Source organism: Cyanistes caeruleus, chromosome 7 (assembly GCF_971803275.1).
Source record: "Cyanistes caeruleus chromosome 7, bCyaCae1.hap1.1, whole genome shotgun sequence".
NCBI lineage: Eukaryota > Metazoa > Chordata > Aves > Passeriformes > Paridae > Cyanistes > Cyanistes caeruleus.
Window position 1 is genome coordinate 20,936,980 of NC_141707.1, and position 19,081 is coordinate 20,956,060.

Consider the following 19,081-nt stretch of genomic DNA (forward strand, 5'->3'; position numbering starts at 1 on the left):
TGAAGGTTAAATCTTTTGATTTCTCTCAAACTCATTTTGTAAGATTTCTAAATTATATTTAAACTTCTTCTACTTAAAAGGTTGTTTTGCCAGTGTTTCTGAAAAGAAGCATTTTTTTGTCTCTGTCTCTTTGTATGTGGTATGAAGAGACTGTGTGCCCTCACAATATTTTACCTAGGAAGAAAGAACCCAAACCCTCCATCTGCAAAGTCCTGCAAATACATTTGAACTCTTTTATCTGGCACTATCATATCTTTGTGGCAGACCGGGTTTGAACAAGATGTCCGTGGAAAATACTTTGAATCCTGTCTTTACCAAACAGTTGTAGCTTCCTGGTGTGCAGGATTCAATCCTCCCTGGATTTAACCTTTGTTTCCTGCCTTTGTCAGCACTGGGCCTGGTCATTGAGAAAAAGAACAAATCCTAACAAATAAGCAATAGTGAAATGTGCCAGGGTAGGGAGAGCTGTACTCTGTAATTCTTTAGCTTCTGCAGCCCTAAACTGAAGTGTTTGTGCTCTCTACTGCTGCCTGAGGAAATAAACATCAGCGGTGGAACCCTGTAATGCAGAACATTTTCCAAAATGCCCAAGGTGTCACCATCCTGGCTCAGTGGTCCCCAGCAGTAGATATTTATTATGGACACTGCCGCCTGGCCATCTCACCTGAAAACTCATAGTACAGTTATGACTCTGACAGTAAATAAAACAGGACCAGGAGCTCTGGGCCCTGAGACCAAGCAGCAGGAACCAGCCATAGCAGCACTGTATGGCCTGTGACCCTCAGGCATAATCATAATTTAGAACAAGTTAGCATTTGTTTAGCCTGCAGTGTTGCAATGAGGAGGGGGCTGTGCTGCAGTATTTATGCTGTTCATGCAAGTGGGTGTGATGGAGGTGCAGAGCACCTTGGGTCCCACTGGAGGACTGCAGGGCCAGGACGGAGACAGGAGCAACAGCTCTGCAGTTTCCCCTGGAAATGGCCCTCCTGCACGATCCCCCACATGCAATGGCTGGGCACTCCTGCAGGGGTGGCTGGCACGGGCCAAAACCAGGCCAAGTGCTGCTACTACAGCAGGATGGACCTTGAGTGGTGCTGCAGATTGCCCAGCTCCTGGAAGCCAAGCCTGCAGACCAGCCGGAGAGTCAGCAGCAAGGGGGTGTCGTCAGTGAAGCAGGAACAAGTTGTGACTCACAGCTGCGAGCACAGGGTGAGTCAGGATGGACATTTCGACATTTCGGTGTTTCTTGAGTTCCTATTTGTTCTCCCCTCTAGTGCAACAGTTGCTTAGACTTCCTACATCAAGAGCAATACACTGACAGCTGCCTTCCTGTTGTAAAGTCAACACGGAGCAAGGGAAGCTCGGGACAGATCCTAGAGCCAGAAGGTAGTTTTATTCATCTAATCTCTAGGTATGTAGACAGTGATCAGAACCATAGCAACTATCTGAGCCACTTGAATGAGTTAGATACAGAGATAGCAATACTTGTTATTTATACAGCACCCTTTATTGGAAAATTAAAAAATGTCAATTACCAGTTTCATTGAGCAGGTAAACTGCATTCATTTGTTGATATGGAGGTGCCATAAAACCTCTTTTTGTATCACTAGGATACAACTACATGATAGAAACTGTTGGCAACAAATAAGTAAAAGAGTTAGAAGTTCTGAAGAAAAAAAGAATAAACCTAGGGGATAAAAACATACTAAACAGATGAAGAATTGGTCTACATGCAGAGCCAAGCCAAAACTTGGCAGCTTTATAAACCAGCTAACACAGAAATAAATGCAAGTCCAAACAATAGGAACAAACCTGGAACAAATAAAATCATGAACTCAGAAATGTTACCAACTGATTGCAAAGATAAAAATGCCTGTTGAATTAATTGTGTCCCTATAGTTTATTCTACTGCAAACTTTGCTTCTGGCAAGATTCTGAATCTGAAAAAGCCATATGAAGTATATTCATTGAACAGCAGAAATGGAAATAAATATTTCTCACTTGAAATAATAAGACACAAATCTGTCTCTATGTTATTAGCTGGTTTTCCTCTGAATCATCTTGAACTTCTAGTCAGACAGCAAAGTTAAAATAAATTATTTCATCATGCTGCAGAATATTTCTTAACTGTGTAATTCTTTCCTTTGCAGAATGCAGGTACCAAGCAAATTGTGATTCTATGTGTCACCATTTCCCCAGTGACTCTTAGCTTTTGCAGAATTTTTGTTTTTACTGAAATAATGCAATTATTTTTATAGATTAAAAAAAATCTTTATGTGCGTATACTGGTTACACAGTCCTGCTCAATGCCAAAAAAAATATACTCTGTGTCCAAAGCAAAATGTAGACTATATCAATGAGGTCATCTCTGAAGCTTAATTATGAGATAATAGTTGCAACTTCTAATTTCAGGCTTAATCAGTTTTATGACATCCAGCTTAACAGCGCAGAACCAGTGTGAATGCAATAGGAAAGACTTCTGCCATTTGAGCATCGTCATTCCCTTGGCATGCACTTGGCTGCTATCTGGGCTTGCCCAGCAGCAGTACAGCCATCCCCAGGAGCATTCAGGAGGGGAAAGGGCACATGCCAGCCCACCTCTCCCCTCATGGCTGCAGGCCCTGCTCTAGAGACCTCCCTCCTGTGGCCATCAAACCCAGAGCTCTCTCAAGTGCCATATTAGCCAAGGTCTTGAGTTTGCCAGCCTGAGGTAAAATCTGCCCAAGATAACTTGTAGTGCTCACATTAAAGGACAAATAAGTCAGATGGCTAAAATTAAGAATATATCCCTTCTTTATTTAAACGCTTCCAATCAAAATGTTTTCTCCTGAGAAACAAATGAGCTAACAAGACCATGGTGTTGCCTCACTGCCAGGCTGCCATCCCCCGTGGCAGGGATGGATCTGACTGGCTTTAATCGCATCGTCCACCTCTCAGTGCACGAAGGCCAACTGTGGGTTTGAGGACCAGCAAATGACAAGCCAAGTCTGATACATCAGCCAATTAGTAGAATTGGTATTTATGCAGGAATGAAGCTGAAAGTGCAAATAAGGCCAGTGACTAAACCTTTCCAGCAATTACATTTAATAAGGTACTGCATGTTATTTACAGAAAAGATAGATCACACAATTCTACATGTAAATGCACACAGAGTGTGAAGACAAAAGCTGCACTCGTTACATGCTAAACAAAATAAATAAACCAGAATTATTTTGGCACAATAACTATTACACAAATAAATATTCTAGAACATAATAAATTGACATTTATTTACAGTCTATTGAAAGTGCAAATAATTGGCTGAAAACTAAGATATTTGTAAATGTGTAAGACCAGAAAATGTGTTAACCAGCCATGATTAATTCTAGCTGAAGTTTAAGATTTTAATGTCCAGGAAAATATTCTTTTGAAATCCATTTGTGGATATTGTGCTCTTTTTGAACCAGTCCTTTGCTACCTTTTAACTGAATTTTTTAAAAACCTGATTGCTAATTTAAAAAGAAGGAAGTAAAATGTGTACACTGATTAATCTATTTATTCAAAATATTTTCAGTCTTGTCAGTTTTTTGAAATGGCCACACTGCTTGTAGTAGCAGACAATATGATTAAGATTAGGAACTTTTCTTAGTATTTGTTGTATTTAAAACAGAAATATTTGCAAGTCTTCTCTGAATGGAACTATACCTTGGACCGCTCTTGAACATACATTACTCCATCTGATCATTAAATCCATCTTCTACTGCAGTTAAAAGTAGCTGAGCAAGCTAAACTGATGATCAGTTTTGGTCCTTATCTGAAGCATAAATCATGAAATACATATTCTTAATTAGGGAGAAGAACCCACTACCTACTACTAAATGAACTGTTACAAGTTTTTGTGCATTTCCCACTAACTATTCTATCTTTTGCCTTTTTTGAAGTCCATATGAGATATCACTTACTACACTTTAAGATGAATTAACAGTTCACAACATGGCCACCCATATACCTACAGTGCATAAATTCTTCATCAGCCAAAGTTCTCCAGCAGGCTGGTACATTGTGCGTTGCCTAAGACCTTAGAGTATGTTTTTGCTTATTTTTGTAGTGGCAGTGCAGTAGCAGAGAAAGTGAAGTTCTTAACAAGTGACCTTGAGAGGATAAAGGATCATTTCTCATCATTGGTTCAAATGTTTACGCTCGGCGCGGTTCCAGTCGGTGAGACATCTGTGATAAAGTTCTCTGGTTGTCAATCACATTTAATTGCCGCACGTAGCTCCGAACATCCTGATGGTTTTTATTAGTTAGGGCTGCATCAGGATCTGGTGAAAGAGAAATGATGTAGGATTGATACACATAAATGGACAAATGCCTGAAGAAAATGCACAACTCCTTACAATCTGCCAGAGAAAAGACTAGATCCTGGTGAGTTAAAAAGGAAATATTTAGAAATTGCTCTCTTTGAAACCTTTCCTCCATATCTCACGGTCTTTCTGGTTACTACCCCCACAAATTAACTTTTCTCTTGGACATCCTTGGCTAAATTTAGTAAAACTGATGGTCCTTGGTTACAGTTTTACACATCACCTTATCAGTCATTAGCTATAAATTATACAGCTAACGAGTACAATTTAAAGCTGCTCATTTGCTTTTGAACCAGCAACTTTCGCAGATTCAAAATTATGTAATTGATTTAAGCCTCTTTTTATGCCATATTCTCATTTCTAGCTCAGTATTAAATATTTGTAACAATGTAGTGCTTAGTGGCTGCCCCATTCAAGCCTTACTACCTGTTTACATTACTTAACCACATTATACCTACTCCAGTAGCAGTTATGGAATACTACGGAGTTAAATTTTAAACATCTTCAGCCTCATAGGGAACAGCTTACAGTGTAATGTACTACCTGTTAGGTAATTTAAATTCAACTAAAAATGATACTGAGGCATCTACAATACATTACATGTACTCATACACGAAAAACATGGAATTTAGATAGAGTAGATCTATACACTGACATTTTGTTGTATCATGTATACTGAAAATCTGCTTCCATTTCTAAATATGTAGAGGTCTCGCCCGTGCTTAAAAATCAAAATTAAAGACACAAAGCCAGAAAAACCTGGATTATGGAGGGGGAAAAAAAATCTCTCTTAATTTCTACAGTTCTACAAAAATTTCTACAGATCTTCTACAGTTAAGCTTTGACTCATATGGAAAGAAACTGTTTTTAATAAAAATACAGTTTTATATATTTATTCTGTTGTTTGAGAAAGAGGAAGGGTGCTGTGAGTCAAAATGGATGAAGTGCTGAGGAAATGCCCATGTGACTGAGACTGGCAGTGCACCTCGATGGGATGAGGCCCACAGAGAAGCCTGTTTGACCATACAGCTCTGTCATCCTACGTGGCCTCAAGCAAGTTCTGGTAATGATACTGACAAACAGGTTTTAAATTCACTGCCTTATGCAGTTATGTCATTTAAAAAGGTCATGTCTCCAGACTGGTTTCATATTAAAACAGCATTTATCTAAGCAAGTATCTGTGTGCTGCTGCCTGCTAGACTTATTTCAACCACTTCTGAATCCAGTGGCTAATTTCAGCTGGCTCTAATCTGACAGGTAGACACCTCACAGATATTCAGCTCTTTCACATGCATGGAAAAGAGATAGAGGAGAAGGGATTTATTAGAGCTTCCTGAGGGATATTTCTCCCTGTGAAACATTACAGGATCCAAACATGGAAGAATCACTGGAAAGCAGGCTCTTCAATTCTGGTACACACAGCATTAGTTGTAATTACTATAGCTACTGATGATAATGCCAATGGTACAGATGTTGTAATACACTTACTGAAAGATTGGCTTCGGCAGAATTTCACTGTCCTGACAGTGTTGGCAATCATGCGCTGGAAGGAAAACATGGGATGCAATCAGAGAGAAGCACTGTATTTCATCATTTAAACAAAGCACCTAACCGTGCCTGAATGTGAAGACACATGCCAATAAAAGCAGTCATATGAATGAAAATATAATTTTAATGCTGATACTTTCATATATAGGGTGTGATTTGCATTTACACAGGCTTTAAATCAGCATGAGTATAATTTACATGCGCTCAGAGAACTCTTTCCCTTGCCTGAATGCTGTAAAAGGCCCTAAGTAAGAATGAAAATCAGCCCCTTCAATGTGCATTTCTTTGATAACATCTTATCATATTAAAAAGTAAAAGGAATACCATGGAGTATATACACATTAATTTAAAGACCATCAGCTCCAAACGGCAAAGCCATTTCTAGAATATATTCAGCAATTAAAGAGCTTTCATTTTCTATATAAACTTGAGTTTAAAATGTGGTCCTTCTGGAAGATGACAGTGTAAATGAGCACGTGAGGGTGATTCCACTGGCAGAATGCTCAGTCCCCAGGTGAGAAGGCCACTGTCAGTACTGTGGCCTGCAGCTGAGTTTCATAAACAACTGTTACACAGTGTTACTTTGCTCAAGTGTATCTAACTCAATGTGAAAAGTGAATTCACTTTTGCTGGACCCTTTTACTGACAATTCACCAAAACGAGCAGAAGTCCCTTCAGTCCTTCTTGGCTGTGCTTCCTCTTCAGCAAAAAAGACATAATTTAATTCAATTCAGTTTCAATCAATACACTTGCTGTGATAAATCAGATGTTATTTTACAACACCTTTTATGAAAAGAAATTAAGTCAAGGCATAAAGCAAAACATTAGTTCTGGACTGTAGAATTTTAACAGGTTTCTGTGATTAGCTCCACAGAAATAATTCACCCACTAGTATGGGGCAGAATTAGTTGTACTATGTAATGTCAAATAAACTGAAACTTCAGCAGTAAGCTAGACAGTTTGATTCAACCCCTGTTATAAGGACATTTGTTTCAGTTTCTTTTGTTTAGGTTAAGAAAAAGTAGAGGAGGGAAATGCTATTCTCTATCAGACTCTAATGTCTGTGTTCCAACACAGCTACATATTCTAACACTCTCACCAGGCTGCTTCATACATTATGGAAATATTGTGTGAGATTAACAAGCTAATTAGTCATAAACTCTCACAAAATGGAATTATATATCTCTTACTAGTGAACAATAAAGCCTGGGGTATATGTTCCTCTAAATTCATTACAATCTTAAATGAAATCACAATTATAACCTTAAATGAAAACATTACAAATGAAATAAGTTTATGAAATTTTTCATTCCAGAAGTAGGATGCACCAGTGTAAGACATTCCTTACACACACACATGGCACCATCTCAGACATTTTAATGTACTGTCAAATACAAAAATGGGTTGGTTGGTCAGCGTTAAGAAACACTATGATATATCATGTACTAAATGTTTGTTGATTACACCTTGTATTATGAAATGAAACTGATCTAAAATATGTTCATTTCAAAACACACTTTCCCAAAAGATTTAGGGAATCTGGGTATGGATCTGCTTATGTTGTTCCTTAAGTCATATGTATCTACATGTATAATTCAAGTAGGAGTAAATTTTATCCAATGGTAATTTTCATACCTCTCTTCAAGCCATTATTACTATGCAGATTTTCTAAGGCATTTACCTTGAAAACATTCTCACAGGTGCTTAGCATTAAGCACATGAATAAACTCCACTGACTTCAATGGAACCTCTTAAATGCTCAAGATAACTGGGCTGAGACAGAACACACCACGTGTAACAGTGTCGGTTTTTCAGTCTGACCCCATCAAATGTAAATCGAAACAACGCAAGCATATAAACATGACTGCTTCACATCTCTATGGCTTCATATTTGGCTCTGTTATGTGATGCTTCTATTTTGATTTATAGTTCAAAAAATACTCATCTACAATAACTGTTTCAAGGAGAGGTCATAGAGTTGAACTGCATCAGCCAACACAATGAAGTTTCAAGACTGCCTAGCTTCAAAGGAAGTTTTGCTAAGGACACTTAATCTTTGGGAAGATAGCTAGCTTTGCTTGATGTGCTTTCTAGATGGATTGTTAATACACACCCTAATTTTTCATACCTGTAAGTGTTTAGGACTTGAAGCCTCATCTCATAATAATCTTTGGAGATATTATCATCTAGCTTCATATATGAAAATTTAGATTTATCAAAAAAAGTGTTCTTTGGAATAATTTAACTCTTTTTTCTCTTGTGGAGAATTTGTTCTCAAAAAAGCACAGAACATTCAAAATAAACACTGTAATACAATACTGTACAGAAAGAAAAATTATGAGTGTGTAGTGAAGGTTTTTAAAGAAGCTTTTGCTATTTTCAAATTTACTATTATGTGGGCTCTACTAAGCAAGGAAAATGGAAGTGGCAACAGACTTGTCTGGCTTATGGTTAAAGGCTGAACTGCCTGGCTTCCTTCAATTGGCTGATAGACTTCATTTCAAGGGGTTCCTTTGCCTTTTCCTGAGGATAATGTGATTCTGTGCATTCAGAAGTATCCTGGCAATGATGAAATACAAACCAATGAGAAAGTGGGTGTTAAGGCTGAATAAATGGAGAAACTGTGGCCCAAAGACAGCATCACAAGCCAGTGGGGACCATTATGTATCTTTGAAGAGCTCTTTTCATGTTACTTTTTTTTCCAAGTGCTGTTCTACTGTCTCATAATGTCTAAGCTCCTAACAGCTCCTCTTTGTAAGGTACAAAGTGAACAAACAGGTTATGAAACAAAAGTGAAATTTCCTGTATCTTGTAGATAAGTTAGATTGTCTTCTTTTGATGCAAGAAAACTAGGAACATGTACAGAAAAAATGTTCAGATGGAAGTTTAATTGCCTGCTCCTTACAGTTTTTCTTCAAATAGAGGATTACCTCTAGTCAATGCCTGCGAAGATTAACCTCTCTTTACCCACAATGCTAAGCAGGACCACAATCAAAAAGCCATACAAACCTAAATTTGGATCTTTCTGAAACAGAACCAACTGCATAATATAACAAGTAATGGCTACTACCAGCATGTTGTGTATACACAACAATATCTTTTCAAGTTTTACAGTCTGGAATTGTGGCAGCAGGCCAGCACATTATCTTCTAATCCTTTCCAAACCCAGGTTGCTAAATATTATAAATATTCATATATGCCATTGAAAACTACTAAGGGCTTTAGTCACACACTTTTTGCATAATCTTTATGTTCCAAAAATTAAAGAATGTTTGCCTTTTTTTTTTGCATATGGATAAGAGTGTGAATTCCCTTTTGTTCTTCTCCACAAAACCTGAAAACAAATATGCACAGATTCTCTAATCCTCTTTTTGCACCTGAAGGGTGAAGAGGCTTGATAGAAAGAAGCATCAGTGGTCAGCACCATGGCACTATCTTGTGCTGCCATGGCAGGTCAGCACTTTCCGAGCTTTTTCCTGACTTCTACTCCCTCTACAGGTGTTATTCCCGAGATAATGCTGGGTAATGCCATATGGAGAAGGTGCCACAGAAAGTAATTTCTGTTCAGGCTCTCTGATGATTTGAGAAAGAGCGTAAGTGGTCAAGAATATGAAATAGTGCCTGTCCCTAAGGAAAGTCATGTCAGTACTTTCCTCACTTTCCTCTCTTACCCTGCCAAGACTTAATTCTATGGAAACAGTTGCAAATTTTTTCTAAATATATAGCCACTTAAATGGTGTATTTTGCCATGTGCTGAAGGTTGTAGGTTATCCTGTATCTGCCAAATGATACAGAGTTTACAGGAACTATTACTACTGGTGCTGTTTGGGTGCTTGCCTTCGCCTGAGAAGTGGGTCATTCTAGATGACAAACTAATTGTTTTAGCAGCCTACTGCCATCCTTCTATCTTTCATGTACTTGCACCTCTCAAAACATTCCCCACCTGCCAAACTAAAATGACAGTATTTAAAAAGCTTTATAAGTTTTGCTCCTCTGTAACAAATATGTCTTCAGTTACTACACAGATGAGTCGTCTAAATGCACGCTTACAACTAACATGCACTGTCAACTCACCAGGGGAGAAGAGATGCAGGTGGTTTTGTGTCATGGCATATATGCCAAACTTAGAATGTACATCTGAGCAACACCATGGTGGAAACAGCTTGCAACCTCTCCCCATCAGCTTCTTGCAGTGAGGTAATAAAAGACCTTCAGCGAAGGTAAGTAAAAGACCTTCAATACTTCTCTGAAACCATGTCTTGTTTGCTATTGAAGACAAAGCCGTTTACTAAAGACTTACACTACAAAGACCAGTAATTTAGTCGTTTTGTCTACTTACTGACAAATATATAAATAACGTTTTCCAGGCTGGATTTTAAGGCTTCATGCAATGGCATGAGTAAAGAGCACAAATACAGTGCAAGTACAAAGACTAAGAGCATACCTATTTCTGACACGTTCAGTTCTGTTTACCCACATCTTGTACAAACCAAATGGGTCTGTTTACAAACTTCCCTCTTTACCCATAGCTGTGGCTTTGCCACACGTGGTTACTCTCTTTCCTGGCTAGGTGAAGACAGGTGACCCTGTCTTCCCACTCCTCACAGCCTCCTCCAGATAAGGCATCGATGGGGATCAGGAGATGGGAAAGGGGAAGAAAGTGCAGGCAGTCACAAAGGCAGCAGCAGGTAAAGCTCAATAATGCTCTGCAGAGTGATGTCCCCCTACTACTGCCAATACCTCAGTTCTGTCACTCCACCGCTGAAAAGATCAATATATAGGAAAGCCCAGAAGGAAAAAACTTAGTCTTTTCTTTGTTAGCTCGAGTTGCTAAAAAAGACTAGGCTAATGTGGTTCAACACCATCTGTCTGTTTTCCCCTTCTTCTCTATATAATTTTGTTCAATTTGAAAAAAGAACCCAGAGTTTTCAAACACAACAAAACTCCTACCAAATTTCTGTGAAAACAGATGGCTGTGGACAAGAGAAAGATTGTGTATGTGCCCTCCTGTCTCCTTCAGGAAAAAGGCTGTAGTGCAAGTTCCTATGTTATGACAAAAGCCTATTCACACAGAATTCCCCAGCTATGAAGAAACAACACATGCCCCAGCCATGAGGAGAGATCTGAGAGAGCTCAAGCAGCCATGAAACACAAATGTTTAGGAAACCAGGCCTTGCTGTTTCTGGCACTCAGAGAGCCCCTGGCTCAGACACTGCTTGACAGCTCCTGCATGTTTTAAGATGCATCATTTAATATAAACAATAACAGAAACATCACAAAGAAGAAAAGATTTAAAGGAAGCTGTTTCAGCTGAAGAGATGCCACTAGATCAAACTTCTACTTTTGGCTGCCAGTTACAGGAATAAAGTTGTCAGCAGCACATCAGCTGTCGGGATCAGAACTCTGTGGTGAGAATGCAGACGCGATGCCAGTGGCTGTTCTTAGTTTCATCACTGTGCTTACATGACAGTCAGAGGGACCCACCTCCTCCAGTGGCAAGTGGCACCACCAGTGCAACTACCCAGATATTTTTATTCATAAACTTCAGCAAACATAAAGGGAAACAATCTTCCAAAGATCCAAGATGTTTCAGAAACATCAGTAAGAGTGGCTCCCAGCAATACTCTTAAGGAATCTCCCTCTGCTTATGACAGAACATCATGCAGCAGAACAAACAGACAGAAACAACAAACAGGACGTGATTCCTTTGAGAAAATCTGGTTTCTACTTTTCTACTGAAAATAGCAGAGTAACATCACAAAAACACCTTGGGCTTATTCTTATTTAAAAGAGAGGAGAATTTATCTGAGAGTTATCTGGCTGAGTGGTCTTGTCTTCACAGTTTAATATCTGGCAATTATGTGTGGATATGACAGTTTTAAGCTTAACGCAAGTAGGCGGCAGCGACTAAGGTTTAACAGTAGGCTTTTCTTCTTTGCTTGACCTGATGACACATGCAAAAAGCTAAAAACTGCCAGGTCCACAGTAGGATTTGAATGAATTATGTGGGTGGAATTTGAATACAGGTTGCTCTGAACAGCTATGGGTTGAGAGAGGATGTAAAAGCACCATAGAAGCATGCAGAAGAGCTAGTGAAGAACAATAAAAACATAAAAGATATACTTGTAGTAAGGCCTGGAGAAAAAGCAAGAGTGAGCTTTTAGGTGGAGTACCGAAAAAAAGAAAGGCTTAGAATACTAAAAGGGGAGAATGTTTCTCTTTCTGGTGAGTTAAGGAACATGAGACATAATATTGATTCCTTAAAAAATATGCAGCATCAAAAATACACCAACTGATCTTCACATTCCTCTCCTAAAGAAAATGATCAAAACTGAGATTACTGGTACTACATTCTTGCAGCATAAAATATTATTTACAACTTTTGGGTGCTACTAGTAAACTCTTTTTCTGGGGGTAACATTCATTTGAAAATAAGACAGTAAGCAGACTAGGGTAAAGAGGGCAGACCTGCAGCAACTTAGATATAGATCAGTTTAAGCTGCTATAAAGTTCACTCTTGGCCTTGGGAGTGCCAAAATGTGGTACAGAGTGGTGCAGAACTATTCTTAAATGACAAGCCTGTGTTGAACTTCTGTCTGTGGGAAGTGCTTACAGGAGAGCTCCTCCCTCCTGTAATGGCTTTTACACAAAATCAAGCATAAAGAGCTTGAAGCACAGAGCTCTGTGGCCTGTGGATGTACCGGCTCTTCTGGCTCAGGAGGTGTAAAATGGTCAGGTGAGGTGGAGATGTTGGAGCCAGCCACAGAACCATGGCTATAGCAATGCAGCTGCCATTCCTTCTGGACTGGAGGTGTTCCAACCAAGTCTGAGATCCCTTTGTGTTCCCCAAAGTATTTACTATCTATACTGTTATATCTATACCAAATTGGAACAGGCAGTCCAGAAAAAAAAGTCCTTTTCTGCAGGTAGAAGGCTCAAGGCCTTTGGAAGGAGATGGCAACACAGTCTGCATATGCAATTACAGAATGCCATTATTGCAAAGTGAGGTCAGGCCCTTACTCAGGCATTAGCACTGCCATTTACTTACAAAATATCTCATCCTAGTAAAGGGCTATTTTCACCCATGGACAGAGGCTGTCCTGGAGCTAAAGATTAAAATCTAAGAGAATTCACACAGAGTGACGATTTTCACTTTTCTGTGAAGTTTTTTAAAGAGCTAAGAGTCCTCCTTTTTTCTCCTCTGCAGTTACCAGTGCTCAGAGGGTCAGACAAACGCCTCCACAGTGCAGCGGAAATAACTGCAGTTATGTAACTCCAGTGGAATGGAGTGGTTCTGATTACTGTACTACTAAGAACAAGCACATATAGGTGCCAGAGGAAATATGCTCTAGCATGGCTGCTGAATGGCTGAGAGGAAACGGCCTCAAGTTGTGCCATGGAAGGTTTAGACTGGATGTGAGAAAAAATTTCCTCACTTTAAGTGGCATCAGGCATTGGAAAAGGCTGCCCAGGAAAGTGGTAGAATCACCATGCCTGGAAGTGTCCAAAGAGCGTGTGGATGTGGCACTCAGGGACAAGGGTTACCAGGGAACTCAGTGGTGCTAGGCTAACAGCTGGACTCAGGGATCTTGGAGGTCTTTTCCAACCTTAGTGGCTCTGTGATTCTACTATTTACTGCCAGTGCAATAAGTCAGGCTTGGTTTTGCTATGCAGATGCCATAGCTGGGTTTGGCAAGCACAGGTTCTCAGATACAGGTGTCATTAACCACACTAATGAGGAACATGGCCTTAGCAACCAAGAAAATATGTTCTCACTGCTGAGAAACTCAAGTTTCAGTTGAGACTTCTGCAATGGAAAGTTGCCTGCCTACAGATTTTGACAATGGTGTTTGAAATGATAGCACCTTAGGTGCAGGACTTCTATCAAATTTGAGCATACTCTAGCCTTTTATCATTGATTCCCCTTTCCAGTATGAGAGCAACCAATCCACAAATAACTCTTTTCATTTGGCAAAGAAAAGAAGAAATATGATGTTGTGCAAGTTATTTTCAATGCTTCTTTCATTCTCCACGGAGCAATGCAGAACTATCCCAGCCTGAGGCAGTTCAGGCCTATTTGAAGGAACAGCAGTTAAAATCACAGGTTGGTCCCACACTGGCTGTCAAAAAGTGTCTCTCTGCTTCCTATCCCTGATGCTCCCTCTCCTAGGAAATATTTTGGCTGTGCATGGCTCACTGGGCAGTTTATTCTCCACCTCTGTGAAGTTTTCCAGAAAGCCAGAGGCCCTAGGCTCTGTGTACAGTGCAGGCTATTTTTGTCAGGTTGTGGTCCTGCCTTCATTTTCTCTAGCCCTGGATGTCACTGTTGAGAAGCTCGCTCTTGAAGAGGTCAATAGGGAGGTCTTTTTAAGTGTTCTTTCATATATGTCATATGGAGTGGTTTATATACATATACATACCATTTTTTCGAAGTTTACTAGATTGTCAGTGAATGTCTTGTTTCCCTCATGAGTAAACGTCATGTCTGTACAGAAATAAAAGACATATAAAAGCCATTTCTGAATCCTGGCCATACAAAACAGCAGAATGTTTTATCTACCCTTACAAAAATCGTAGCAGCTGTAAAAGTAAAATGTTTAGCTTTTAATTTGCAGCATTTCTGAGACTAATAAAATTGAGGTATGATATTCAGATGTACAAAAGCAGTTTTTCTTTTCTCTGTGTCATGCTTTTCATAATGGAAAAAGATCATACCTCACACTGAGACTGATTTTTGCTTTTTCTTGCTGCTACTCTTAGCCTTCAAATATTTGACAAATAGCTTTCAAGTTAATAATTCTGGTAACATCCAAGCTTACCTTTTATAAGCAATGGCATGAAAGGAATTATTGGAGGGTCCAATTTAGCTACAGTTAGTCTGTAGGCCCTATGGTTTCTTGATGGATCCTTACAAAAAAAGAGAAATCAAATAATTACTGATATGTATTATCATATGTATCAAGACACTATATGCATTCACTTAGATGTCATGGCATTTATTAAAAACATTATTTTTTCCTGTGATTTTAAAAGTGTATCTGCAAATCAGACACCTTTTATCATTCTCCTGGACTGGTTACATGATGAGAATGTAACCACTAAACACAAACATTTTTTCATGCCAAATAGCGAGGTAAGATATGATTATAAAAACATTCTTCATAAAAGAAACCACACATTTTTTTTTCCTCCCTCCTTACAGCTGCAAATCCAGTTTTGCATACATTGTAGCACAAAAATGTATTGCCTGGAAAAATCCAGGTTGAAAAATAGAATTTCCCATATGTACTATTGGAAAACATGTGATAAAGCTTTTCTGAGTTCCCAGATTAACTTTGAGTGGTACATAAGTTCTCTCAGAGTAGGTTCCTAAGAGTATAATTTATTAGTCATACATACTTGTTTTAGCAGCTCTAAAATGGGATCATAAACTTCTTAAAGTCAAACAAGGACATATAAAATGTTCTGAATCAAGGAATTCAAATCAGAAACTGAATTATCTCAGATTGTGCATAGAATAAGGGATCTATTGCTATTCACCATTAAGCTTTCAAACTCTGCATAGATCTTCTTGAACTTGCTTGGGAGTTTCTGTTAATAAAAACAAAAATAGCAAACCTTAATTAAATCTGATCAGTGCAGTAATTTTACTGTAAATGCTAGTTCCATCTACAACGCCCTAACTCAGGAAAGTGCTCTTTTTTTGCCAGATATTTCTAACAATGTGCTAATCTAAAATACAACATGTTTCCTAGCAACCAGATTAAAAATAGAGATGGGACCAGCCATGAAACCTGGATCCTGATTTAAACCCCGACTTGAATTTAGTCCTTTGGGATGTTTAGATTCAGATTTTTGTTTGGCTCACATAGCAATCACTGAATTCAGAATGTTAGTGGAAATTCATGGGAATGCTTTCAGGACATTCCTGATTATAGCCTATCTGAAAATACAATTTAACACACAGCTTGCACAGGGGCAGATCAGCTTAATTATTCATACCTAGGATAAACTGCCCTTGCAAACATTCATATCCATGCCTGGGCACTTCCAGGAAGTTTTTAAACTCATGCTGATGCATTTATTGGTAAAATTGTTGACATGCTCAGCAGCAAACATCCTCTGTCACTTTCTGGGGTACAAATTAATAATACTTTTCAGTCCACAATACTTACACTAACAAATGGTGGTCAGTTGATCATGCAATGATTGAGATGAGATAGGCTTTATTTCCCCCTCATGCGTATTATACATTTTTATATATATTATACATATATACATATATATATATTATACATTTTAAACATATTATACAGATTAAATAACTTTACTATAAAGACTGTAAGATATATTATGAAATGGTTTCAGTGATCACTGTAATTTCTTATGTACAATCAGAATATGTCAGTTATTTTTAGTAAGAAATTGCTCTGTATCTGCTGAATTTTTCAGACTACTATTAGCAGTGCATAACATTAAAAATTAATAGAGACTTTATAGTGCAGAAATGATTTTTTGCAATACTTTCTACATTTGGAGTGTGTACCCTAGCAAGCTATTTACACTGTGCCACAGCAAGGGCCTAATTTTTAATGATGTGTGTCAACAACTGTGTGCCTAGTTTGCATATGCATGCAGATTAGGTATTTGTGAAGTAAGTGGTATAATTGGACATTTGCACCTGCAAATATCTAATTTCTGCATGCAACTAATGTAAATGCATGATAATATAGAAAAAAAACAGGTCTTGGTATGTTTGTCTTTAGGTATTTTCTGTATATATCTGTCTAAAAATCAGATTGCAGAAATTCTCTTGATAAATCAAATGCTCTACAGAATCAGAGTGTGGTAACATTTCCTTGATCTCAAGTTAATCCTCTACACATACAAATGATCTGCACCACCCCAGCTCAGACCTGGTGCCCATTCCACATTGCTGTATGTAATATATATATACAATTCCTTTCTCTCTAGTCCTGTATTGTTTCAGTTCTCCCAACTCCTCTCAGCAGCCACAAATGAAGGGTCATTATTTTAAGAAACTGAAAATCTTTGCCTGTAGCACTGATTGTATATGAAACATGTACTTTTGAAAACGGGACTGGTGTACTCTCAGATGTGTTAGTCTCATCTCCCGTTTCAGAGCACATTTTTATAGGTGTTCAAATTTTGCTCTCAGTTGCATCCATAACCTCCTCATGCAAATTATTTTAATTTCTAATGAACAAAATACATGCACATTTCAATCTATACTGCTTTTGATAACCAGTATGTTCTCATTGTGCTGCACCCTTACACACTCATAAACAAAAGCGCAAAGCCACAGAAAAAGGTGGAAGCTCTGAGAATGAAGACCAAACTGACAGTAAGCATGGAAATGCATGTCAGAGAGAAAGCCAGAACTGATTAGGAAAAACCCACATTTTAACAAGGCAACAGAGTTCCTGTGGAGATCAGAAAATAATATGTATAAACAGAGAATGAATTTAAGAGAATTATCAGTGGAGTGATCTCACTGAACCACCAGTAAAGTTAAGGCACACAGAGGATGGGCTGATGTAAGAGGCTAGCTTGCTCATCCTGTTGGGCAGTTTAGCTCAGCAACAGGAGCCGCTGTTGTCACCCTTGTTAACTCCTGGAAGTATTCAGCCTGTCCATGGGTGTAGCATACTGCCTTACTAATAAATGCTGTCAGCCTTAGCTAAGGCTTATGGCCAGGAGCTGAATTAGTAGATCTAGTCTTATCAATAATAAAGGCCCAATTCACATTTTTGCTAACTGAAAGCAGAAGTCCCCATCAAGTTTCCTGGAATGGGGTTTTAGAAAAGACTTACCTCCCACGTTAATGAGAGACGGCTCACAGCAACATTACTCAGTCCCATAATAATAGCAAAAAAGGAATTCAGATTTTTGTATTCTTTACAGCTGAAACATAAAAAGCAGGTTTTAAGTTGTATATTATCAGTCAGAACAGCACTTATGACAACCTTAAATGAGCTGAACCCAGGCATCTAGCTTAGAAGTGACTGAATTTAGGCAGTCCTGGCCAGCATGCCTGCAGACACCTTTTCACCAATGTGTCAGCACTTCACCACACTCTGGAGCCTTCTTTCCCTTCCCTCCTAAAAGGATCTCCCTTCATTTACTTCACCAGGTGCTGGCTTCTGCAAGGACTTCCAGTCTTTGAAGCAATTCCCCACCCAGAAACACAGTCCTGAAACTGGGCTCAATTCAGTCCCAAAGGACACCACAAACAGTGTAAACAACCGTTTATAACCTCATTTGCTGCAGAACTTGCTGACAGCTTCTGAACAGCTAATGAATACTTGAATTGCCTCCTTAGGCAATCTTCATTGCAGATTACAGGGCCACAGGACCCTCTTTTTAAAGGAAGAAGACCAGCTGTCCAGAGATGCTCCATGCCAGTGACCTCTCCTGCAGTATAGGATTCCTATTACTTATAGATTCTGGAACTTCTAGGAAAAGAACTGCCATTTGTTACCAGCATCATTGAAGAAGTCCCAGGCAAAAGGAGCTCCAGATCACATTCTATCTCTAATGCAAAGAAGGATTTTGCAATCAGTCAGGAACAATCGGAATATGTAATTGAGTACTACTGTACTTCCCAACTATTGTTGGGAAGACCCAACATGCCATATATAGGAATAGTCAATGCAACTGTGCAGCTGGGTCTGCATCAGTGGCTCACTGACTCAATAGGGAAGTGAAGAGATAGAACAAAGCCTATCAAAAAAAAAAACCTCACAAAACTGTGTTTCACTGGGTTTTTGAAATATATCTCTTATTTTTCTCAACTGATGTGCCAACATCCAATTTCAACACCTCAGTCTCTGTTTCTTCAGCTGTGAGTGGCTTTCCTTAGGGTTTGGTACTGAGACTGTTGGGGTTTCACATCTCTGTCAGTGTCATGGACAGTGGGTCTGAGTGCACCCTAAGCAGGTCTGCTGAGGACACCAAGCTGTGTGGTGCAGTTGACATGCTGGAGAGAAGGGATGTTACCCAGAGGGACTTCGACAGGCTTGAGAGGTGGGACTGTGTGAACCTCATGAAATCCAACAAGGCCAAGTGGAAAGTCCTGCACCTGAGACAGGGCAATCCCAAGCACAAACAAGGCTAAGTGAAGAACGGATTGAGAGCAGCCCTGGGGAAAACTTGGGGTGCTGGTGGAC

General features: G+C 39.0%; 1 protein-coding gene across 6 annotated transcripts in view; it reads right to left on the minus strand.

The window, feature by feature from the left end:
* Positions 1-3,067: 3,067 nt before the first annotated feature.
* Positions 3,068-19,081, minus strand: part of RAPGEF4 (Rap guanine nucleotide exchange factor 4) — a 145,165-nt gene continuing 129,151 nt past the window's right edge. For all 6 annotated transcript variants that reach the window (XM_086896708.1, XM_086896709.1, XM_086896712.1 and 3 more), the window contains 6 exons: positions 17,726-17,816; positions 15,432-15,482; positions 14,711-14,798; positions 14,312-14,376; positions 5,832-5,886; positions 3,068-4,301 (listed from right to left, as the gene is read on the minus strand). In XM_086896708.1, coding sequence (XP_086752834.1) covers positions 4,174-4,301; positions 5,832-5,886; positions 14,312-14,376; positions 14,711-14,798; positions 15,432-15,482; positions 17,726-17,816 — 478 coding nt within the window. In that variant the 3' untranslated portion in view covers positions 3,068-4,173. The remainder of the gene's footprint in view (positions 4,302-5,831; positions 5,887-14,311; positions 14,377-14,710; positions 14,799-15,431; positions 15,483-17,725; positions 17,817-19,081) is intronic.